The sequence below is a fragment of the Microcaecilia unicolor genome, chromosome 1 (assembly GCF_901765095.1).
Source record: "Microcaecilia unicolor chromosome 1, aMicUni1.1, whole genome shotgun sequence".
Taxonomy (NCBI): domain Eukaryota; kingdom Metazoa; phylum Chordata; class Amphibia; order Gymnophiona; family Siphonopidae; genus Microcaecilia; species Microcaecilia unicolor.
Genome location: NC_044031.1, coordinates 690751751 through 690777031, shown reverse-complemented (window position 1 = coordinate 690777031; position 25281 = coordinate 690751751). Strand labels below are relative to the sequence as shown.

Sequence of the window (25281 nt, the reverse complement as noted above, 5' to 3'; positions counted from 1 at the left end):
AGAGGCGTTTGACAAAGTACCTCATGAAAGACTCCAGAAGAAATTAGAGAGTTAAGGGATAGGAGGTAGTGTCCAATTGTGGATTAAAAACTGGTTAAAAGATAGAAAACAGAGAGGAGGGTTAAATGGTCAGTATTCTCAATGGAGAAGGATAGAAAGTGGGGTTCCCCAGGGGTCTGTGTTGGGACCGCTGCTTTTTAGCATATTTATAAATGATCTAGTGGGAGTAACTAGTGAGGTAATTAAATTTGCTGATGACACAAAGTTATTCAAAGTTGTTAAATCGCAAGAGGATTGTGAAAAATTACAAGAGGACCTTACGAGACTGGGCATCTAAATGACATATGACGTTTAATAGGAGCAAGTGCAAAGTGATGCATGTGGGAAAGAGGAACCCGAATTATAGCTATATAATGCAAGGTTCCACTTTAGGAGTCACCGACCAAGAAAGAGATCTAGGCGTCGTAGTTGATAATGCGTTGAAACCCTCTGCTCAGTGTGCTGCGGTGGCTAAGAAAGAAAATAGAATGTCAGGTATTATTAGGAAAGGAATGGAAAACAAAAATGAGGACATTATAATGCCTTTGCATCGGTTCATGGTGCGACCACACCTCAAATATTATGTTCAATACTGGTCACCGCATCTTAAAAAAATATAGTGGAATTAGGAAAGGTACAGAGAAGGGTGACAAAAATGATAAAGGGGATGAGACGACTTCCCCATGAGGAAAGGCTAAAGCGGCTAGGGCTTTTCAGCTTGGAGAAAAGACGGCTGAGGGGAGATATGATAGAGATCTATAAAATAATGAGTGGAGTGGAATGGGTACACGTGAATCGTTTGTTTACACTCTCCAAAAATACTAGGACTAAGGGGCATGTGATAAAGCTACAAAGCAGTAAATTTAAAATGAATAGGAGAAAAATTTTCTTCACTCACTGTGTAATTAAACTATGGAATTCGTTGCCAGAGAATGTGGTAAAGACGGTTAGCTTAGTGGGGTTTAAAAAAGGTTTGGATGGCATCCTAAAGGAAAAGTCCATAGGGCATTATTAAAATGACATGGGGAAAATCCACTGCTTATTTCTTGGATAAGTAGCATAAAATGTATTGAACTTTTTTTGGGATCTTGCCAAGTATTTGTGACTTGGATTGTAACATAGTAACATAGTAACATAGTAGATGACGGCAGAAAAAGACCTGCACGGTCCATCTAGTCTGCCCACGATAAACTCATATGTGTATACCTTACCTTGATTTGTACCTGTCTTTTTCAGGGCACAGACCGAATAAGTCTGTGCAGCAGTATTTCCCGCCTCCCAACCACCAGTCCCGCCTCCCATCACCGGCTCCGGCACAGACCCCGTATAAGTCTGCCCTCCCCCATCCTAGCCTCTCAACCACCAACCCCTCTTCCCCCCGCCACCCAATTTCAGCTAAGCTTCTGTGGATCCATTCTCTCTGCACAGGATTCCTTTATGCCTGTCCCACGCATGCTTGAATTCCGTTACTGTTTTCATCTCCACCACCTCCCGCGGGAGGGCATTCCAAGCGTTCACCACCCTCTCCGTGAAGAAATACTTCCTGACATCTTTCCTGAGTCTGCCCCCCTTCAATCTCATTTCATGTCCTCTCGTTCTACCGCCTTCCCATCTCCGGAAAAGATTCGTTTGCGGATTAATACCTTTCAAATATTTGAACGTCTGTATCATATCACCCCTGTTCCTCCTTTCCTCCAGAGTATACATGTTCAGGTCAGCAAGTCTCTCTTCATACGTCTTGGAACACAACTCCCATACCATCCTCGTAGCTTTTCTTTGTACCGCTTCCATTTTTTTTAACATCCTTCGCAAGGTACGGCCTCCAAAACTGAACACAATACTCCAGGTGGGGCCTCACCAACGTCTTATACAGGGGCATTAAAACCTCCTTTTTTCTGCTGGTCACACCTCTCTCTGTACAGCCTAGCAACCTTCTCGCTACGGCCACCGCCTTGTCGCACTGTTTCATCGCCTTTAGGTCCTCAGATACTATCACCCCAAGATCCCTCTCCCCATCCGTGTCTATCAGGCTCTCCCCACCTAACACATATGCCTCCCTTGGATTTCTACTCCCTAAGTGCATCACTTTGCATTTCTTCGCATTGAATTTTAATTGCCAAACGTTAGACCATTTTTCCAGCTTCTTCAGATCTTTTTTCATGTTTTCCACTCCCTCCGGGGTGTCCACTCTGTTGCAAATCTTGGTGTCATCCGCAAAAAGGCAAACTTTACCTTGTAACCCTTCGGCAATGTCACTCACAAATATATTGAACAGAACGGGCCCCAGCACCGATCCCTGAGGCACTCCACTACTCACCTTTCCCTCCTCCGAGCAAACTCCATTCACTACCACCCTCTGGCGTCTGCCCGTCAACCAGTTCCTAATCCAGTTCACCACTTCGGGTCCTATCTTCAGCCCTTCTAGTTTATTCAAGAGCCTCCTGTGGGGTACCGTGTCAAAAGCCTTGCTGAAATCTAAGTAGATGACGTCCATAGCATGTCCTTGATTTAATTCTCCCGTCACCCAGTCAAAGAATTCAATGAGATTCGTTTGGCACGACTTCCCTTTGGTGAAACCATGTTGTCTCGGATCTTGCAACTTATTGGCTTCCAGGAAATTCACTATCCTTTCCTTCAGCATGGCTTCCATTACTTTTCCAATAACCGAAGTGAGGCTTACCGGCCTGTAGTTTCCAGCTTCTTCCCTAGCCCCACTTTTGTGAAGAGGGGCCACCTCCGCCATTCTCCAATCCCTCGGAACCTCTCCTGTCTCCAAGGATTTATTAAACAAATCTTTTAGAGGACCTGCCAGAACCTCTCTGAGTTCCCTCAGTATTCTGGGGTGGATCCCGTCCGGCCCCATGGCTTTGTCCACCTTTAGCTTTCCAAGTTGTTCATATACACTCTCTTCCGTGAACGGTGCTCTATCCACTTCGTTTTCAGGTGTACTTTTGCCAGTCCCTCTCGGTCCTTCCCCAGGATTTTCTTCAGTAAAAACAGAACAAAAGTATCTATTTAGCAAATTGGCTTTTTCTTCATCATTTTCTACATAGCGTTTTGCTGTATCTTTTAGTCTCACAATCCCCTTTTTAGTCATTCTCCTTTCACTAATATACCTGAAGAAGTTTTTGTCTCCCCTCCGTACATTTCTAGCCATTTGTTCTTCCGCTTGCGCCTTTGCCAGACGTACCTCTCTCTTGGCTTCTTTCAGTTTCATCCGGTATTCCTCCCCGTGTTCCTCTACTTGAGATTTTTTGTATTTCTGGAACGCTAACTCTTTAGCCTTTATTTTCTCAGCCACTTGCTTTGAAAACCATATCGGTTTCCTTTTTCTCTTGCTTTTATTTACCCTCCTTACATAAAGGTCTGTGGCCCTGTTTATTACTTTTTTTAGCCTGGACCACTGTCCCTCCACTTCTCGTATGTCCTCCCAGCCCATCAGCTCCTTCCTCAGGTATTCTTCCATTTTGTTAAAGTCAGCTCGCTTGAAATCCAGGACTTTGAGTTTAGAGTGGCCGCCATCCACATGAGCCGTTACATCAAAACAAACCGTTTGATGGTCACTGTTTCCCAGGTGTGCAGCCACTCGGACATTTGACACACTATCCCCATTCGTGAGCACCAGATCCAACGTGGCTCCCTCCCTCGTGGGTTCGTTCACCATTTGTCTGAGCAGAGCACTTTGGAAAGCATCCACAATCTCTCTACTTCTTTCCGATTTTGCAGACGGAACCTTCCAATCTACATCCGGCAGATTAAAATCTCCCAACAGCAGCACCTCTCTTTTCTTCCCCAACTTTTGAATATCAGCGATCAGATCTTTATCTAGTTCTTCCAATTGTGTCGGGGGTCTATAGACAACACCCACGTGGACCAAGGTTCTATCCTCTCTTTTTAAGGTGATCCATATTGCTTCTTCCTTTCCCCACTTCCCTGTCATTTCAGTTGCTGCGATATCATCTCTCACATACAGAGCTACTCCTCCACCTTTACGTCCCTCTCTATCCTTCCTAAAAAGATTATAGCCTGGTATGTTTACATCCCATTCATGGGAACCATGGAGCCATGTCTCTGTGACTGCAACTACGTCCAAGTCAGTCTCCAACATCAGGGCTTGAAGGTCATGAATTTTATTGCTTAGACTGTGAGCATTTGTGGTCATTGCTTTCCAACTACATTTCCTAGTATGTGTTTTGGGTTTAGTGATTTGTGAGTGTCTTTTGTCTTTGGGTACCTTCTCCTCTTTTTGTTCCCTCTTCCTTGCTTTTTCTTTTTTTTCTGCTTCAATTTTAGTTTCAGGAACATCACAGTGCTGTAGTGGAGCAAAAGAATTTTGTAGTGACAACACTTGTGCGGGTGGATGCTTCTGTGTCACATGACGAATTCTGCCTGAGCCTACTGTGAGCCATCTGTTCCTTTGTGGTTTTATTCTCTGAGGCAGTGGTGAGAAGTTATGATTCTGCACAGTACTATAAGTTGGTTTAATTGTATCTAATTCTTGCATTACTTTATAGAGCTCTTGTTTTAAAGTAGATAGCTGAAGACAGATAGGACAAGCTTTAAGTTTCCAGATGATTTGCCTTGAAACTAAAGCAGCACAATTATTGCAGAGAATAAAAGTCATCCTGATTGGTTGAAATGGGTATGAACAGGTGTACTATGTTGGAGTATCAGCCTGCAAGACTGCCTGTGTATGACTGAGGAGTAAAGTTAATGAGGTTTGGTTTGTCTATAAATGTGTGGAAAACCCTGGGGTGGGTGGGTTGTGGGGAGGGTGGGTGGGATTATAAGTCCCTAAGTGTCAGCGAAGTGCTGCTATCAAGGGAATTCTCTAGCTTAATGGACCCAAATGGTAGTGTCTGATCAAGGACCTTACAGTTTATTAAACTTTTAAAACTACCCTAGATATTAATAACTTTCCTTTTGAATAAATCTAGATATTGCCAATAATTCTAGCAGTTTCAGCTATGTAAAAATGCCCCTCCCCTTTATCAGAGCTTGGCAGGAACAGAAAGAAAGCAAGAAAGACAGAAAGAGAGGTTTCCCAGTGCTAATTAAATTGATTAAGCAACAAGCCTTAAAAATTTAGGACAAAATATCAGGTAGTTTCTCACCTAAGCCAGTCAATTTGAGAAGTAAGGGATTTAGGGGTCAGAATAAACCTGTCCTTTTTGCAGGAGCTTGGTTCAGTAGTCCCAGCACCTAAGCCAGTCAATTTGAGAAGTAAGGGATTTAGGGGTCAGAATAAACCTGTCCTTTTTGCAGGAGCTTGGTTCAGTAGTCCCAGCACCTAAGCCAGTCAATTTGAGAAGTAAGGGATTTAGGGGTCAGAATAAACCTGTCCTTTTTGCAGGAGCTTGGTTCAGTAGTCCCAGCACCTGGATTGGCCACTGTTGGAAACAGGATGCTGAGCTTGATGGACCTTCTGTCCCAGTGTAGCAATACTTATGTATTTATATGTTAATCTTTAACAATGGAATCAAATGTTGTTCACGATACATTTAAAACTTGTTTGTATTCCTTCCTACACCACACTGGGACTTTGAACTGAATTCAGTCCTCTCATTTGGCAAATGTTAGAATAGAGGGCCTGGGTTTGATCCACAGGCCAAGACTCTGCTTTCTAAACAAGCTGGGAATGCAGTAGTCTTAATCATCAGGCAAAGGCTAATATCTACTGGCCAGCCTTAAGGCCTGTAACTGAAGAGTTCTAAAGGAAGCGTTGGTGTGTGGCCTCAAATCAAGCAATTATCAATGTACTACCTTGACTGAGTTGAAAGGGAACCAAAAATCTGGTAAAATTCTCAAGTTATTTCAAATTAAGGATCATGGTGCCATATAAAAACACGTATTAGGCTAGATTCTATATGGCGCCTGAAAAATCCGTGTGAATAAATTTCTGCCTAAGTGTATTCTACAAGTGGCGCCTAGATTTAGATGCGGTATACAGTACTCTTAGTTGATATCCCAGTGCCTAGAACTACATAATTCATTTGCACCAAGGGAAACATGGCGTAAATAACGGTGCATAGATTTAGGCACAGGGGGCCATATTTTAAAAATGTGTGCGTAAATTTTGGAATGCCCATGAAACGCCATTTCCCCGCCCATAACCACGCCTCATTTTGGCTACGCACATTAGAATTTAGGCAGTTTGCATTACAGAATAGGATTAGCGAGTTATGCCCATAATATTCTAATTATTGACAATTAGTGTTCATTATTGCTTATTAAGTGCTGCTAAAAACACTAATTGGCTTAGGCAGCCAATTAAGTTATGCATGTTGTTATAGAATATGTTTGGGATTTTGGTGCGGAATGCTAAGCGTGATATATAGAATCTCAGGGATAATACCTAATTTCTATTTTAAATAATACTGATATTTTATTAACATATATTTAGGAATTTATCAAAGAAACACATTTATAAAAATTGTGTGTGCTGTTCAAGCCATTATTTCATTATTTTTGGTCTGTCTATTCTGATGTTGGTTATATGATATTTTCTACATTTCTATCCATTCTCTACAAACTATCGCATAACCTCCGTTTGCTTGATGCTAACCAGTTAGTCTTTCCTAACCCTAGACAATCTCACCACGAATCTACTTGTCAATCTGCCCTTTTTTTTTTAACCTTGCCCCCAAACTTTGAAATAAACTGCCTGGTCATATCTGTAGTGAAGAATCTTTTCCCAAATTTAAGTCCCTTCTCAAAACTCACTACCACCAACAGGCTTTTAGTTAAGGTTTTCAGCAGTCGTGAGTTTGTTCCTGGACTACAGTAACTTCATAAACTTTCATGTCTCTTGGATGAATGTTTCTACACTATCCTATATTTAATGGTGTTTCTTTTCCTTTTATTTTTTAGGTATTTTGTACACCGCATAGATCCTTATACTTTGGAACATGCGATATATCAAGTTTTATTAAACATAAAGGCTATATGCGGTATCTTCCATCTTGAGTAGAGAGGTGTGGTAGCCGTGTTAGTCCACTTTTAAAGATAATCAATAGAAATAAAACAAAATAAAACATGGAAAAGAAAATAAGATGATACTTAAAACACAAGCTAATAAGAAGTAAGCTCCCAACACAGACTCAAAAAGAAAAGAATGGCACACATCGTTGCAATATATCCAGCTGCAAACTATGCCAAAACATTTCACAGGACCCCACGGACATTCACAAAGGAAAAATATTCAACTTTAAGGAATCTTTCATGTGCTTACCTTCCAATATGGTACATATCATTCAGTGTAAAAAAAATGCAACGAAGGCTGCTACGTTGGAGAAACAAGTCAGATGCTAAAGAAAAGATTTAATTTACATAGACACCATATGAAAAATGCTAGTACCAATAAAAATGTCATGCCTGTGGGGCAGCAGTTTACAAAACCAGAACACTGTACCAGTAATTTCATGGTAAGAATCCTGAACGGGAACTTTAAAATAATACAGGCACTTAAGACCTTTGAAGTCAGAATGATTAAATATTTTGACACCCACCAGACAGGACTTCACAAAGATCTGGGTTTTCTAGCCCATTATAAACCTTAAAATTGTACTGCTTTGTCACCCTCCTATCTCCATGCATATCTCCCTGTCCCTCATCCACCCGACTCTTCCTGTCTCTCACCTATCCACCCCCATCCTGTTAGACTATCACTGAAATGCTTTGATGTTTCACTTATATATACTGTCATCTACCAACATTTGCTTATTTCCGATCTGACGAAGGACAACCTTCGAAAGCTAATCAAGAAATGTATTGTTATGTCCACTAAAAAGGTATCATCTTATTTTCTTTTCCATGTTTTATTTCTATTGATTACCATTAAACATAAACATATCAGTCTTAAGATGAAGATGCAAGATTCAGGAGTAATCTAATGAAAGGAGGTGGATACCAGGAACAGCCTTCCCAGTGGAGGTGATAGAAAAAAAGAACTGTATATGAATTCAGGAAAACATGGGACAAGCATAAAGGATCTTTGAGGGAGAGGACAGGATTGTAGAGTTTAGTAGTTAGTTGGTATGGATGGGTCAGACTGGATAGAACATATGGTCTTTATCTGTTGTCATTCTCTGTGTAGTCCAGAAGCTAGCTCTTATATTGTGGTAAGCCCAAAGCACAAGGAAGAAACTGCTTGGAATATTTATTATTATTTAAAACATGAAACATTCAAAACATAATACAATACGCAAATGTAGCAATAAAACTGAAGTGATGGTCGAGACAAACCTCGAAGTTACTTTTGTTATTTTTTCTCTCAGATCATCTAAAGTACAAGTTTGGAGTTTAGTGTCAATAACCATTGAGCCATCCGTGAACATTTTCCCCGAAGATGACATGAGATATAAAGTAAGCTGTCCAAGACGCAGGCAGTCATTCCGCTGAGTTAAAGGAGATGTCTGTATCACAACAGAAAATAGAAGAACAATTTATAATTACATTGGCTCACTGCTATTTCATATTTTGTTTTAAAAGCTCAGTTTTCCTAAGAGTTTATCCATAGGAGAGAAGAAACCTTTCTGAAAATCAAGCACTAAGGCATATTGGTAGTATTATACAACCCTATTAAAAAAAAATCTTAGGATTGATTCCTGACTTCAGTTTGCTTTAAAATGTTTTCTTCCTTTAGTCATTACTTAAATTTATATCCCTAATTTTCAGAGTGGAACAGATTTTGGCTTTTGTTCCATTTCATCTCCCATATTTTCTTTAAGTTTCCCAATGTGAATGAGCTAAAAAAAATAAAAATAATTTTAAAAAAATCACTGAATTCATATCAAAAAGGAGTTGCATATGAACATGCCATGTTCAAATGCACAAATGCTTGCACAATTTGTTTTCCTGTCAAGACTGTATTCTGGGTATACCTAATGGAGAACTAAATTTAAATATCCTCTTAGCGTTTGGATATCAAGGTCTCTGCAATAAATTTTAGCTTGCATACTAATGCCCTGGTAGGTTATAAATAGTAAGCTTTGCAGGAAGACTAACATTAATGGGTCCTAGAACATAGTAACATAGCAACATAGTAGATGACGGCAGAAAAAGACCTGCACAGTCCATCCAGTCTGCCCAACAAGATAAACTCATATGTGCTACTTTTTGTGTATACCTTACCTTGATTTGTATCTGTCATTTTCAGGGCACAGACTGTATAAGTCTTCCCAGCACTATCCCTGCCTCCCAACCACCAACTCTGGGACAAAACGTATAAGTCTTCCCAGCAATATCCTCGCCTCCCAACCACCAGCCCCGCCTCCCACCACCGGCTCTGCCACCTAATCTCAGCTAAGCTTCTGAGGATTCTAGAAAACATTGTTTTATCTGCAAATGTAAATAAAAATAACACATGTAAGTACTTACCACAATCTCAGGATACATATTGAGACATACTCAGTCAGTCTTCACACTATTTTTCAAGCATACGGTGATTGCCACTATGTTATACCTACTTTGGATTGGTATTAACACAAGCTTGGTATTTATCAAAAGGAAACTAAATATTGTGATCACAGTGAAATTGAGCGTACTCAATTCTCCCTCTCACCATTCCGCCTGCTGGTTTCCAAATGATATACAAGGCTGATACATGGGAAATAATTAGTACAGAGTGAAGTGGTGGGAGACCTACTATACTCCAAGAGAGGTGGTCAAGGAACAGCAAGTCATTTATCAACAAATCACACACCAAAACGCCAAAATGCTTTCTTATGCCTCAGATGTCTGGTAAGGAGGAAAAGAAAGGTGTAGCCTGTCCAACCAGCTCAGCTTCTAATTCTTACAGCTAGCTGCCTCAAAGTTTTTTGTTTTTTTTTTGCCATTAAGCGTTCTCTACACTTATCCATTTGGAAAAATTGTTATAGTTGTTTTGCCTGTAATACATATACAGTCAACAAGTGATAGTGAGTTCACACCCAGCAACACAGCACAACCACTGATCATACTGGGCAATATACAAGCTTCATTTCCTTTGACCATCACGATGCCTGACACGCACCTACCTCATTCAACCACAAAACAACCTTGTATTTGTTATCAACAGACTGGCGAACGCCTTTGCGGTATTGTGTGAGCCACATTGAGCCTGCAAATAGGAGGGAAAATGTGGGGTACAAATGTAACAAATAAAATAAATAAAGCAACAGGCTGCTGAGTGAAATTTATAAGAAAATCAATTAGCTTACATTCAGAAAAGATGCTTAAATCTTGGCTTTTTTATGAGCCTGCAGATTAGGCAACTACAGAAAGGTTGCTTGTCTCCTTTTTACAGTTTAAAGTTTATATATTTGCTCTGTGTTGTTTTGTACTTTGCCTGTGGTCATAAGTGAATCATCAAATTAATAAATCAAAGAGGCATAGGATAAGCACATAGAATCTTTAGTTGCAAAAGAGACAGATGGTTCAAAATACATACTCATGTCTGTTTTCTGTGTCAAAAAACTCTCTATTCCCTCCTTTGACCTTCTTTACTGTGCAGTACTAGCTCTCCCACATCTTCTGTTTTCATTGAGAAGTAACTCTCATACACCTAGTTTACTTATATAATTAATCCTCAGAAACCAGCAGGAAAAGTTAGAAGAAAAACAGAACTCTACATCTTCATTTTACCATGATCACACCATTTATCTTCCTTGTAGTAGGTAACAAAGTTAATCTATTTGACCACAGCATTTTTGCATTTCTGGGATGACATAAGCATTACTACTGTTAACACATTACTGTGAATATGCTAAATCTTATTGCATCACTTAACAGGCTTTTTAACATGCTCATTAAACACTTTTATGAGGACACAACTTTTCTTAAGGCAGGTTCTACTACATATGTGTCACTACATTTTCAGGATTTTATTAGGAAAAAAACAAATTTTCCACAAATATTAAGCAGGCATTTGCATACAGACCTGGTTTGTATCATTGTGATAAAGGATGATTGAAAGGGACTGAAACTGAAAATCAAACTTAAGTGTTACACAAGGTTCGATGGGAATGTCTGAATTAGTATCTACAAAATAAAAATAAAGATACCATTATTATTCAAAACAGCCAGGTGATGCAGTAGACATAACAATACTGCCTCTTCTTATAAATCCAATACATGATAGAACAAAAATCCACATTTAATCATATTTTTCATTACGCTACACTTCTTAAAATGAGATAAATATTATTTATTTATGACATTTATATCCCACATTGTCCCAAACAAGTTCAGGTTCTATGTGGCTCACTCTGAACAAAAACATTTGATAACCACTCCTAGTTACATAGAACAAATATTATCAAAGCCAAATAACATTAATTTTACAGTCAAATTATGACAAAAACATTGTAACAGCAAGAATAGAGTTCAATACACAAGAACATAAGAGCAGCCATACAAGGTCAGACCAATGGTCCATACAGTGGCCAAGCCAGGTCACAAGCACCTGGCCGAAACCCAAATCATAGCAGCACTCCATACTATAAATCCCAGGACGAGCAGTTGCTTCCCATATCTGTCTCAATAGCAGACTATGGACTTTTCCTCCAAGATTTGTCCAAACCTTTTTTAAACCCAAATATACTAACCGCTGTTACCACATCCTCCGGCAAAGAGTTCCAGAGCTTAACTATTCATTGAGTGAAAAAAAGATTTCCTCCTATTTGTTTTAAAAGTACTTCCATGTAACTTCCTCAAGTGTCCCCTAGTCTCTGTACTTTTGGAATGAGTAAAAAAATCAATTTACTTCTACTCATTCTACACCACTCAGGATTTTGTAGACCTCAATCATATCTCCCCTTATCCATCTCTTTTCCAAGATGAAGTGCCCTAATCTCTTTAGGGCATATGTCCTGCAATTCTGTCACTAACATATAATACCACTCCTCCACCCTTTTTTCCTACCCTGTCTTTTATGAATAGATTATAGTCAGATATAACTTTATTCCAGTAATGGTTCTCCATGAACCACATCTCCGTGGCTGCCACTAAATCCAAGTCGGCTTCTACCATTATCACCTCTAGATCTAGAAATATGTTTCTCACACTATAGGCATTGGTAAACAAAGTTCTCCGGATATTGTTCTTTTTTTCCCATTTCTATAAAAGTATTAGCTATCTTACATTCCTGATAGTTGTTAATGACTTTGGGGCTTTTCTCACTCATCCCCAGCGAATCTAAAGTCCTCTTTAGTACATTAGCCAGTCTATTACGGAACACGCTTCATCCCTCCTTTGATAGATGGACACCATCTCTGCTCAGTAAGGGTTGGAAAAGCATCCCATGGTCAAGGAAACCGAAGCAATGTAGAAAGCAACATGGCATGCAAACAGCCTCACTGAGGACCAGAAACCAGACACAGCTGTGCTCTGGCCTCCACCCGCACCAGGGGTACAATACAATCTCCCATTTTCTCCACTAAGGTATCTGAGACCATGGAGCTTGCAATTACTATGAAGAAACTTCATGGTCCAAGACACGTGTGGTGCGAGTTCTGTTTTGAAGTTTACATGTGTTTACTGCAAATTGGTTTCAGGGCAACATACAAAAGAGTTTTAGTGGAATAAGTCTTATCTGCAAGAAGCAGCAGACCTACGATTGTATTGTACCCCCGATACAAGTGGAGGCCGAAATGCAGCCACGCTGGACCTCCTGTCCCCAATAAAGCCACCTGCATGCCACAATGCTCTCTATGTCACTTGTTGTATCCATGAATATACAAACAGTAGATTAAATGTTGGATTAGTTGCCGATGATAAACGATCTTTTAGCAATTTACGGAATTTAAAATATTCAGTTGTGTGACAACTGCTTAGGTAGGGAGTTCTATCTCTTAGTACACCGATAGGAGAATCCAGCAGATTGAATTGTTTTATATTTAATTTTATTACAGTGTGGGAATTGTAAAATATGGAAGTCTCTGAAGAATTATAGATTGATTTTAATGTAAAGATTAGAAATTTCAAGTCAATATCTCTTCAATCTTCCAAATGACAAAATATACTTTACAACAATCCCAGAAATGAATAAAACTAAATTATACCCAAAGAGGTCCAGTTTGCAGGACATTTGCCCTGTAATTTAATTCAGCGGGCCACAAGTCAGGTACTAATTCAGCATTTACAGTTTCGCGTTCCAACAGAAATTAAGCACTAGAACAGGGGTAAAAATGGTGGCTTCATGTATAATTCCACTTAGGTGCTATTCTGTAAGGTACTGCTTAAGTGCTTTAAGGTGCAACCTCAATGGGGGTGTACATGTGGGCGGGACATAGATGGGCCAAAGCTGGGTCACATACTTATGTACCAAACTCATAGAACACTGTAAACTGCATGAATAAGTACTAATATTTAGGTGGTAATGTTTACACCTGCCTTTTACATGGCATAAGTGAAAGCACCTACATTTTGGCAAGTGAAAGCCAACTTACACTATTCTATAATGGAATCTGGTCACCCAAATGCTGTTATTCAATATTATCTTAGTGCAGAGATATTTTGGCACCTAACTTTTAACACCCTTTATGGAACTAGCCCTTGGTCTTACAAGTAACTGTATCCTACGATTAATTTATTATTAAAAAAGAGAAATCCTGACCTATTTACAAATTCCTATTCCATAAGAGTTAAAAATTGTTAAGGAGAGAAAGCGAATGCTACATACCTGTAGAAGGTATTCTCCGAAGACAGCAGGCTGATTGTTCTCACTGATGGGTGACGTCCACGGCAGCCCCTCCAATCGGAATCTTCACTAGCAAAGTCCTTTGCTAGCCCTCGCGCGCCCGCGCGCACCGCGCATGCGCGGCCGTCTTCCCGCCCGAAACCGGCTCGAGCCGGCCAGTCCAGTATGTAGCAAGACAATACTCTTAAGGGAAGACACAACTCCAAAGGGGAGGCGGGCGGGTTTGTGAGAACAATCAGCCTGCTGTCCTCGGAGAATACCTTCTACAGGTATGTAGCATTCGCTTTCTCCGAGGACAAGCAGGCTGCTTGTTCTCACTGATGGGGTATCCCTAGCTCCCAGGCTCACTCAAAACAACAACCATGGTCAATTGGGCCTCGCAACGGTGAGGACATAACTGAGATTGACCTAAAAAATTTACCAACTAACTGAGAGTGTAGCCTGGAACAGAACGAACAGGGCCCTCGGGGGGTGGAGTTGGATCCTAAAGCCCAAACAGGTTCTGAAGAACTGACTGCCCGAACCGACTGTCGCGTCGGGTATCCTGCTGCAGGCAGTAATGGGATGTGAATGTGTGGACAGAAGCCCACGTCGCAGCTTTGCAAATTTCTTCAATGGAGGCTGACTTCAAGTGGGCTACCGACGCAGCCATGGCTCTAACATTATGAGCCGTGACATGACCCTCAAGAGCCAGCCCCGCCTGGGCGTAAGTGAAGGAAATGCAATCTGCTAGCCAATTGGATATGGTGCGTTTCCCTACAGCCACTCCCCTCCTATTGGGATCAAAAGAAACAAACAATTGGGCGGACTGTCTGTGGGGCTGTGTCCGCTCCAAGTAGAAGGCCAATGCTCTCTTGCAGTCCAATGTGTGCAGCTGACGTTCAGCAGGGCAGGAATGAGGACGGGGAAAGAATGTTGGCAAGACAATTGACTGGTTCAGATGGAACTCCGACACGACCTTTGGCAAGAACTTAGGGTGAGTGCGGAGGACTACTCTGTTATGATGAAATTTGGTGTAAGGGGCCTGGGCTACCAGGGCCTGAAGCTCACTGACTCTACGAGCTGAAGTAACTGCCACCAAGAAAATGACCTTCCAGGTCAAGTACTTCGGATGGCAGGAATTCAGTGGCTCAAACGGAGGTTTCATCAGCTGGGTGAGAACGACATTGAGATCCCATGACACTGTAGGAGGCTTGACAGGGGGCTTTGACAAAAGCAAACCTCTCATGAAGCGAACAACTAAAGGCTGTCCTGAGATCGGCTTACCTTCCACATGGTAATGGTATGCACTGATTGCACTAAGATGAACTCTTACAGAGTTGGTCTTGAGACCAGACTCAGACAAGTGCAGAAGGTATTCAAGCAGGGTCTGTGTAGGACAAGAGCGAGGATCTAGGGCCTTGCTGTCACACCAGACGGCAAACCTCCGCCAATGAAAGAAGTAACTTCTCTTAGTGGAGTCTTTCCTGGAAGCAAGCAAGATGCGGGAGACACCCTCTGGCAGACCCAAAGAGGCAAAGTCTACGCCCTCAACATCCAGGCCGTGAGAGCCAGAGACCGGAGGTTGGGATGCAGAAGAGCCCCTTCGTCCTGCGTGATGAGGGTCGGAAAACACTCCAATCTCCACGGTTCTTCGGAGGATAACTCCAGAAGAAGAGGGAACCAGATCTGACGCGGCCAAAAAGGAGCAATCAGGATCATGGTGCCTCGGTCTTGCTTGAGTTTCAACAAAGTCTTCCCCACCAGAGGAATGGGAGGATAAGCATACAGCAGACCCTCCCCCCAGTCCAGGAGGAAGGCATCCGATGCCAGTCTGCCGTGGGCCTGAAGCCTGGAACAGAACTGAGGGACTTTGTGGTTCACTCGAGATGCGAAGAGATCCACCAAGGGGGTGCCCCACGCTTGGAAGATCTGGCGCACCACTTTGGAATTGAGCGACCACTCGTGAGGTTGCATAATCCTGCTCAGTCTGTCGGCCAGACTGTTGTTTACGCCTGCCAGATATGTGGCTTGGAGCACCATGCCGTTCCGGCGAGCCCAGGTCCACATGCTGACGGCTTCCTGACACAGGGGGCGAGATCCGGTGCCCCCCTGCTTGTTTACATAATACATGGCAACCTGGTTGTCTGTCTGAATTTGGATAATTTGGTGGGACAGCCGATCTCTGAAAGCCTTCAGAGCGTTCCAGATCGCTCGTAACTCCAGAAGATTGATCTGTAGATCGCGTTCTTGGAGGGACCAGCTTCCTTGGGTGTGAAGCCCATCGACATGAGCTCCCCATCCCAGGAGAGACGCATCCGTGGTCAGCACTTTTTGTGGCTGAGGAATTTGGAAGGGACGTCCCAGAGTCAAATTGGTCCAAATCGTCCACCAAAACAGGGATTCGAGAAAACTCGTGGACAGGTGGATCACGTCCTCTAGTCCCCCAGCGGCCTGATACCACTGGGAGGCTAGGGTCCATTGAGCAGATCTCATGTGAAGGCGGGCCATGGGAGTCACATGAACTGTGGAGGCCATGTGGCCCAGCAATCTCAACATCTGCCGAGCTGTGATCTGCTGGGACGCCCGCACCCGGGAGACGAGGGACAACAAGTTGTTGGCTCTCGTCTCTGGGAGATAGGCGCGAGCCGTCCGAGAATCCAGCAGGGCTCCTATGAATTCGAGGTTCTGCACTGGAAGAAGATGGGACTTTGGGTAATTTATCACAAACCCCAGTAGCTCCAGAAGGCGAATAGTCATCTGCATGGACTGCAGGGCTCCTGCCTCGGATGTGTTCTTCACCAGCCAATCGTCGAGATATGGGAACACGTGCACTCCCAGCCTGCGAAGTGCCGCTGCTACCACAGCTAGGCACTTTGTGAACACCCTGGGCGCAGAGGCGAGCCCAAAGGGTAGCACACAGTACTGGAAGTGGCGGGTGCCCAACTGAAATCGCAGATACTGTCTGTGAGCTGGCAGTATCGGGATGTGTGTATAGGCATCCTTCAAGTCCAGAGAGCATAGCCAATCGTTTTGCTGAATCATGGGGAGAAGGGTGCCCAGGGAAAGCATCCTGAACTTTTCTTTTACGAGATATTTGTTCAGGGCCCTTAGGTCTAGGATGGGACGCATCCCCCCTGTTTTCTTTTCCACAAGGAAGTACCTGGAATAGAATCCCAGCCCTTCTTGCCCGGATGGCACGGGCTCGACCGCATTGGCGCTGAGAAGGGCGGAGAGTTCCTCTGCAAGTACCTTCTTGTGCTGGAAGCTGTAAGACTGAGCTCCCGGTGGACAATTTGGAGGGTTTGATGCCAAATTGAGGGTGTATCCTTGCCGGACTATTTGCAGAACCCACTGATCGGAGGTTATGAGAGGCCACCTTTGGTGAAAAGCTTTCAACCTCCCTCCGACTGGCAGGTCGCCCGGCACGGACACTTGGATGTCGGCTATGCTCTGCTGGAGCCAGTCAAAAGCTCGCCCCTTGCTTTTGCTGGGGAGCCGCGGGGCCTTGCTGAGTCGCACGCTGCTGACGAGAGCGAGCGCGCTGGGGCTTAGCCTGGGCCGCAGGCTGTCGGGAAGGAGGATTGTACCTACGCCTGCCAGAAGAGTAGGGAACAGTCTTCCTTCCCCCGAAAAATCGTCTACCTGTAGAGGTAGAAGCTGAAGGCTGCCGGCGGGCGAATTTGTCGAATGCGGTGTCCCGCTGGTGGAGAGACTCTACCACCTGTTCGACTTTTTCGCCAAAAATGTTGTCCGCACGGCAAGGCGAGTCCGCAATCCGCTGCTGGATTCTATTCTCCAGGTCGGCGGCGCGCAGCCATGAGAGCCTGCGCATCACCACACCTTGAGCAGCGGCCCTGGACGCAACATCAAAAGTGTCATAAACTCCTCTGGCCAGGAATTTTCTGCACGCCTTCAGCTGCCTGACCACCTCCTGAAAAGGCTTGGCTTGCTCAGGGGGAAGAGCATCAACCAAGCCCGCCAACTGCCGCACATTGTTCCGCATGTGCATGCTCGTGTAGAGCTGGTAAGACTGGATCTTGGACACGAGCATAGAGGAATGGTAGGCCTTCCTCCCAAAGGAGTCTAAGGTTCTAGCGTCCTTGCCCGGGGGCGCCGAAGCATGTTCCCTAGAACTCTTAGCCTTCTTTAGGGCCAAATCCACAACTCCAGAGTCGTGAGGCAACTGAGTGCGCATCAGCTCTGGGTCCCCATGGATCCGGTACTGGGACTCGATCTTCTTGGGAATGTGGGGATTACTTAGTGGCTTGGTCCAGTTCGCAAGCAATGTCTTTTTCAGGACATGATGCAAGGGAACAGTGGACGCTTCCTTAGGTGGAGAAGGATAGTCCAGGAGCTCAAACATTTCAGCCCTGGGCTCGTCCTCCACAACCACCGGGAAGGGGATGGCCGTAGACATCTCCCGGACAAAGGAAGCAAAAGACAGACTCTCGGGAGGAGAAAGCTGTCTTTCAGGAGAGGGAGTGGGATCAGAAGGAAGACCCTCAGACTCCTCGTCAGAGAAATATCGAGGATCTTCCTCTTCCTCCCACGAGGCCTCACCCTCGGTGTCAGATACAAGTTCACGAACCTGTGTCTGCAACCTCGCCCTGCTCGACTCAGTGGAGCCACGTCCACGATGGGGGCGTCGAGAGGTAGACTCCCTCGCCCGCATCGGCGAAGCTCCCTCCGCCGACGTAGTCGGGGAGCCTTCCTGGGAGGTGGCCGCGGTCGGTACCGCACGCGGTACCGACGTCGGGGACCTCAACCTGGGCGATGGGCCAGCCGGCGCCACGCTCGACGGTACCGGAGGCGCAAGCACCGCCGGTACCGGAGGGGTAGGGCGCAACAGCTCTCCCAGAATCTCTGGGAGAACGGCCCGGAGGCTCTCGTTTAGAGCGGCTGTAGAGAAAGGCTGTGAGGTCGATGCAGGCGTCGACGTCAGTACCTGTTCCGGGCGTGGAGGCTGTACCGGGCTGTCCAGAGCGGAGCGCATCGACACCTCCTGAACAGAGGGTGAGCGGTCCTCTCGGTGCCGATGCCTGCTGGGTGCCGAATCCCTCGGCGACCCAGAGCTCTCGGTGCCGACATGGGGAGGAGACCGGTGTCGATGCTTCTTCGATTTCTTCCGAAGCATGTCACCGGAGCTCCCCGGCACCGACGAGGAGGACGTCGAATCCATCCGTCGCTTCCTCGGGGCCGAGACTGAAGAAGGTCGATCTCGGGGGGGCTGTACCGCAGGAGCCCTCAGGGTAGGAGGAGACCCACCCGAGGGCTCACCGCCACCAGCAGGGGAATGGACAGCCCTCACCTGCACTCCACCCGATGCACCACCGTCCGACGACATCAGCAGACGAGGTCCTGGTACCACCGACGTCGATGCAGCTATCCGATGTCTCGGCGCCGATGCAGAGGCCCGATGCCTCGATGCACTCGATGCAGGGGCGGCCGAGGAAGATGGTCTGGACGCTGACGACGTCGATGCACTCGAAGATCCCGGTGCCGATGCCGACGAAGAGCCCGAGAACAACACGTTCCACTGGGCTAGTCTCGCTACCTGAGTCCGCCTTTGAAGAAGGGAACACAGACTACAGTTCTGAGGGCGGTGCTCGGCCCCCAGACACTGAAGACACGACGAGTGTCGATCAGTGAGCGAGATAACCCGGGCGCACTGGGTGCACTTCTTGAAGCCGCTGGAAGGCTTCGATGTCATGGGCGGAAAAATCACGCCGGCGAAATCAAAAGCCGAAATGGCGAAATGGAAGCACCAAAAATTTAGAGGGAGAAAAAATCTCGACCGAGGCCGAAAAGAGGCCTACCCCGACGACGAAAGAAAACTTACCGGGGCAAAAAGCTGGAAGTACGGGGAGGATTGACACGAAACCCGGTCGAAGGGTTTCCGGAGCACTTCCCGACTAACAAAGCTTTCCCGAAGGAAAAAAACACGCTCAAACAGAATTTGGACGCGCGATGTCGACTTTCCGGGGCTCGACACGGCGAAAACAAGACCGTACCGAGTGCGGACAAAAGAAGACTGGCCGGCTCGAGCCGGTTTCGGGCGGGAAGACGGCCGCGCATGCGCGGTGCGCGCGAGGGCTAGCAAAGGACTTTGCTAGTGAAGATTCCGATTGGAGGGGCTGCCGTGGACGTCACCCATCAGTGAGAACAAGCAGCCTGCTTGTCCTCGGAGAAATATTAATACAGTAGAGAAAAACATAACTGGTTCACTCAGCAATTACTGATCTCAACCCACAACTACAACAAATGAAAAAGCTGGTACTGAAATATTTTACTCCTGATTAATGTTGAATGCTTGCTAGAAATAAATGATTGCATGTAGTACAGAGAAATGCTTAACAAAAGAGCTTTTTTTGGGGGGGGGGGGGGGGGGTTCAGAACACTCTCCCTATCCTACTGACATAAAACGCCTGGCCACCTGCTTGGGGTTACCTCACAGCCACTTAGAAAGTCTATCCCCAGCACAGCTCAGGTCCGCCTGCACTTGCTGCTTGTGCTCTACACTTGAACCCGTCTCCCGACGACTGGGTCACAACTGCCTCTGGGCGAGTCTCCCATTCTCAAATTATTCCCAGTGATTTCTAGGTTACTGGAGCCACACTCCCAGTGGTCCCACATTTCCCAGAAAGCACTCACAGACCCAACACAGAAACCACCAGGATTCTTTATCAGTCCAAACAAGCAGAGGAAATAAATTATTTAATGTCTTAAAATTTGAACAAAAATATGCAATCAGTAAACAACAACAGGTAATTGAAATATGGATCAATTACAACACTAACTAAAACATTTGTTACTTCATTAAAAAAAAAAAAAAAAAAAAGTACCTGAGGAGATCAATAAATATGATTCACCGAGCCTCAGCAAAGAGATATCTCTCTCTTTTCTCCCGGGGCTAAGACTGAAGCACAGCTGGCAACAACTGCTGGGTAATTTCAAACTCCAGGCTAATCAGAGCACAGTCAACAAGTTTTAAAACTATACTGCTCATAGTACTGTAGATTCACTTCTTCACTACGAGGGTCTTTTACTAAAGCTCAGCTCAAGTTACCTGCAGCAAGGCCCATAGGAATAAAATGGGCCCTATTGCAGATAACTCAAGCTAAGCTTTAGTAAAAGACCCCCTAAGTGAAACTAAAAGAGGGCATGCACTTTGCCATAACAGCATTAACATAAAACATGCACCACCTGCTAGCCAAACTAGAGAAATGCACTTCAAGAGTTTATAAAGGCAACTTTACAGGTTTAAAACATACTGTTCTATCACACCCACTATTTTTATTTTATAGTAATGATACCTAACATGTATTTTTGTTTGTATGGCTTAAATTATACTGTTAACTGCTAACTTAAATTATAATGTTAACAGATATTTCTTTATTAAAAAAATGTTTATCCTTTGTGCCAGCTTTTGGCTTTAATGATATTTTAATGATTTTCAATTTAATGTAGATTTAGAGCGTTTTATTAGAACCTTGCAATTGAAAATCTTTTTTTAGCAAGGGTGACAATATGAGGGATCGTTCAAGGTTTTGGCCAAAGTCTACATGGATACCTCCTGGTCCTCTAGACCCAATATTGAAAGTATTTAAAGAAATTGTTTTGCGAGATGTTTTTTTATTTTATTTATTGCACTTGTATCCCACATTTTTTATCGATGATGTCTTCTTACTATAGAAGGGAGATATTCCGACTTTGGAGAACTTTGTGAAATGGTTAAATACCTGCAATTTGGCAATTGTTTTCCACAAATGAATTCTAAAAAGAAGCAGATTCATTTTTAGATGTAGAAATTAAAATAATTGAAGGTAAATTCTTTACTAAAGTTTGTAAGAAAGAAACTGATTGCAACACATTGTTAAGATATGAGAGCTGTCATCCACAGAAATTAAAAAACAGTTTACCATTTGCCCCGTTAAGGTAGCAGTAAAAGAATTTGTATTTCAAAGATAACTTGATAAAAGAAGAATGGAATTCATTAAAACAGCTTCAAAATAATGAAGGAAATATCAAGAAATCAGAAAAAGTGGAGCTGTCATAATACAAGAACAGTTAGATTACTTGAGAGAAGCAAATGCACAGTAATGTGATCAAAATGTATATGAGAAGTTAGGAGATGATCCCACAATTAGGTTGCAAATTTTGATAAAAGACCTTACGAAAGAAGGCCTCGAGTTGAGTTTTTTTTTTTACTAAAAAGGAATACAAATTTTTGAATGTGGCATTTCCAATAACGCCTGTCCTATATCTTCTTCCAAAAATACATTAAAATTCATAACAATCCCCTGGACGACCTGTTTTATCATCTAGAGGGTCTATCATGGAGCCATTGTCAACATTTTTAGATTATTTTCTGAGAAAGTGCTTGGTTCAAATTCTTATTTGAAAGATACAAAGCATTTTTTGCAACTTTTAGAACAAGACATCAGGGATTGTATAATGGTTACCCCTAGATATTAGATCCTTATACACATCTATCCCTCAGGATGAGGCTTTAAGGATGATAACTGAAACCTTGGAGGGAAGACCAGAACCTGTGGAGGTACTGAAAACTATAGTATCAAGGAAGTGACGTCACGACACGGCATGGCTGCATGCTAGCTGAGCTCCGTATAACCCGCGGAGATTCACAAGCTAAAAAGCCTGTTTCAAGCGGCGAAATCATTACAATACGCGAGCGGAGGAAAGTGTAACACAGCGGGAATAAACTCCCGATGCAGACGGAGGCGGAGAGAGTGAACTTCTCCCGCTTCGCATATACATCGCTGGCGCGAGGAGAAAACAAAATGGCGGCCGCACCATTAAACCGCCCGGAACGGGCGATCGCGGCAGCGGACCTCGCAGAATCAACATCCTCAGCGGAGACACACACCAATATAGACCAGGAGGAACCCGAAGAAGAAATGGGTCCGGAGTGGCAGAAATGGCTACAGGAGATTCGGACAGACCTGAAAGCAATGCGTAACGAGCTGGTGACTATGGGGGCAGATCTTAAAGGTGAAATCAGAGAGCTGGGCTCTCGCCTGGAGGAGGCAGAAAATCGGCTTGATGCCCAGTCAGACGCACTCGAGGCCTTAGATCAGCGAACCACGGAAAGCCAGCTAGCCCACCAACAGGTCCTCGATAAACTAGAGGATCTGGAGAACCGTAGTCGCAGATGTAATTTGCGGTTCCGTGGCCTACCAGAGTCCCCTGCTTATACAGACTGTGAGGATACTATACAAAGGCTGGCGAGTGATTTACTAACAGCTGGAGGTACCGCAACAGAACCAACCGCGATCCTCATTGAGAGAGCCCATCGGGCATTCAACTCTCCACGAGCCAATCTGCCTAAGGACATAATAGTGTGCTTTAGAGACTTCAAGATGAAGGAGCAGGTGGCAAAAGCGGCACGACAGACCCCAAATTTCAAATGGAATACATATGCAGTTGAAGTGTATCAAGATCTGGCAGCCACCACATTGAAGCGTAGAGCGGAACTCAAACCAGTCACTAGACGACTTCAAGAACTGGGGATCTGGTACAAATGGAGACATCCATTTGCGTTAGTTTTTTATAAAGAGGGTAAAATGCAGCATATAAGAACACTTGCAGAGGCGAAGGAAGTCCTCCCAGAGGAAGTCGAGATGGAGACATCAACTCCGACGACAGCAGCAAAGCGAGGTCCAGCCCGGGTGATACCACCTAAATGGCAACGAGTAGGCAATGGTCAGCGACATCTAAAACGCCAACAATCGGCAACCAAAGTGACCTGAATGAGAAGCACCTTACTGGGAAGCCTCGGTTTGTGAGCAACTGCTGAATCATCAAAAAGACAGAAGCTGCTTAAATGTCCGCTCAGTGGCAATGATGCAAAAATGATGGACCTTAAGAAGTGATTGGGTGATGTATTTTGTTTTGTTAATACTATGCAAACACCTGTTATGTTGTTCTGTTGTTACTCAGTTTTATAGAAAGGTTAAAATTGAAAAGAAACAGGGCTTTATTTAAAGATACAGGAGCTTCCACGGGAATATGGACCGAACAGCTTATACTTCCTCCTAGGATGCCCTTAGTGATATACAGGGGCAGCTTTCAAATGAGGGGGGGAGGGAGGGGGGAGGGAGGGAAACCTTGGGATAGGGACAGGAAAGAGGCCTATCAGAAAGCTAAGGGGAGGATCCATCAGAGGAAATCAATAGGAAAAAGGCAAAGAAACACAATAACTCAGAGATCAGCAGGCAATAGAGCAACCTATTATGACATCATATGGCAGCTATTAACCTATTACTGATTAATGCCAGAGGGTTGAATATCCCGAGAAAGCGACAACTCCTGTTTAGAGAAATGCTCCGTTTGCGAGCAGATGTGGTCCTAGTGCAGGAGACCCACTTACTATCCAGACATGAATACTTATGTCACCATAAGAAATATCCCCATATATATTTTGCGTCCAATAGTGACAACACGAAGAGTAAGGGGGTAATGATGGCATTTGTGGGTGATAAACCCTGGAACATTCTTAAAGTGATCAGAGACGGGGGGGGAAGATATCTCCTGGTGGTGTTTTCGCTATTAGGACAGATCTTCACTATAGTAAACGTATATGGACCGAACACACAGCAAGAAGGTTTTTTCTCTGAGATAGACCAACTACTCCAGAAACACGTAGAGGGCTCCCTCTTGGTTGGGGGGGGGGGGGGGGGGGGGGGGATTTTAACCTTACCCTGCAGGCCCATCTAGACAATTCCTTGAGTAGCATACAATATGGCCGAAGAGATAGAGCAAGATTGCACGAATTTGTGAATCATTGGCATCTAATAGATCTGTGGCGACAAGTACACCCAAGAGAGCGTAGCTATACCTACTACTCTGCAGTCCACAAGTCATCCTCCAGGATTGATTACTGGCTAGGAGAAGCAGCGGTAGCAGGGTTGATGGGGACACAGCAGATTTTACCTAGGACCTGGTCAGACCACTCCCCGGTTCTGATGCAGTTGACATTACTCAACACGCGAGGGAGACAGAAAAGCTGGCGTCTAGATGATGCTCTTTTGCAGGATCCGGCTAATTTAGTTAGCATTGAAAACAATATTAAAGAATATATCCAATTCAACGATAATGGGACAGTTTCACACCGATAATAGTCTGGGAGGGATTTAAAGCAGTCATGCGGGGTCACCTCATAGCGCTGAAGGCACATACTAGGAAACAGCGAATGTCAAAGGAGGCGACTCTCCGGAAACAATTAGAACAGGAAGAAGCCAGGCTTCATAGTGGTGGGTCGGAACATATGCAGGCGAGCTTGGATGGTATTCGCCGGCTGCGAAATCAAATTTGTGATCTGGAGCTGGCGGATATCTCCGAGGGTCTTCAGAAGGCTCAACAGACCCACTACGAATTTGGCAATAAGGCTAGTCGTCTTCTGACCTATAGGCTAAAACAGCAAGCGAACCGCAACATAATTGCGAGCCTAAGAGATGTGGGAGGGGACACCCATACAGACTCTGATTATATAGAGTTAGCATTCAAAGACTTTTATGAGAAGTTATACACTAGAGGCGAGGAGACAGATCACACAGAGATAA

General features: G+C 44.3%; 1 protein-coding gene across 1 annotated transcript in view; it reads right to left on the bottom strand.

Annotated features, from left to right (window-relative positions):
- Positions 1 to 25281, bottom strand: part of VPS13C (vacuolar protein sorting 13 homolog C) — a 992635-nt gene that overhangs the window by 471763 nt on the left and 495591 nt on the right. Inside the window, exons 47-48 of the mRNA XM_030188422.1 lie at positions 10958 to 11058; positions 8284 to 8453 (exon numbers count right to left, since the gene is read on the bottom strand). Of these exons, the coding sequence (XP_030044282.1) occupies positions 8284 to 8453; positions 10958 to 11058 (271 nt within the window). The remainder of the gene's footprint in view (positions 1 to 8283; positions 8454 to 10957; positions 11059 to 25281) is intronic.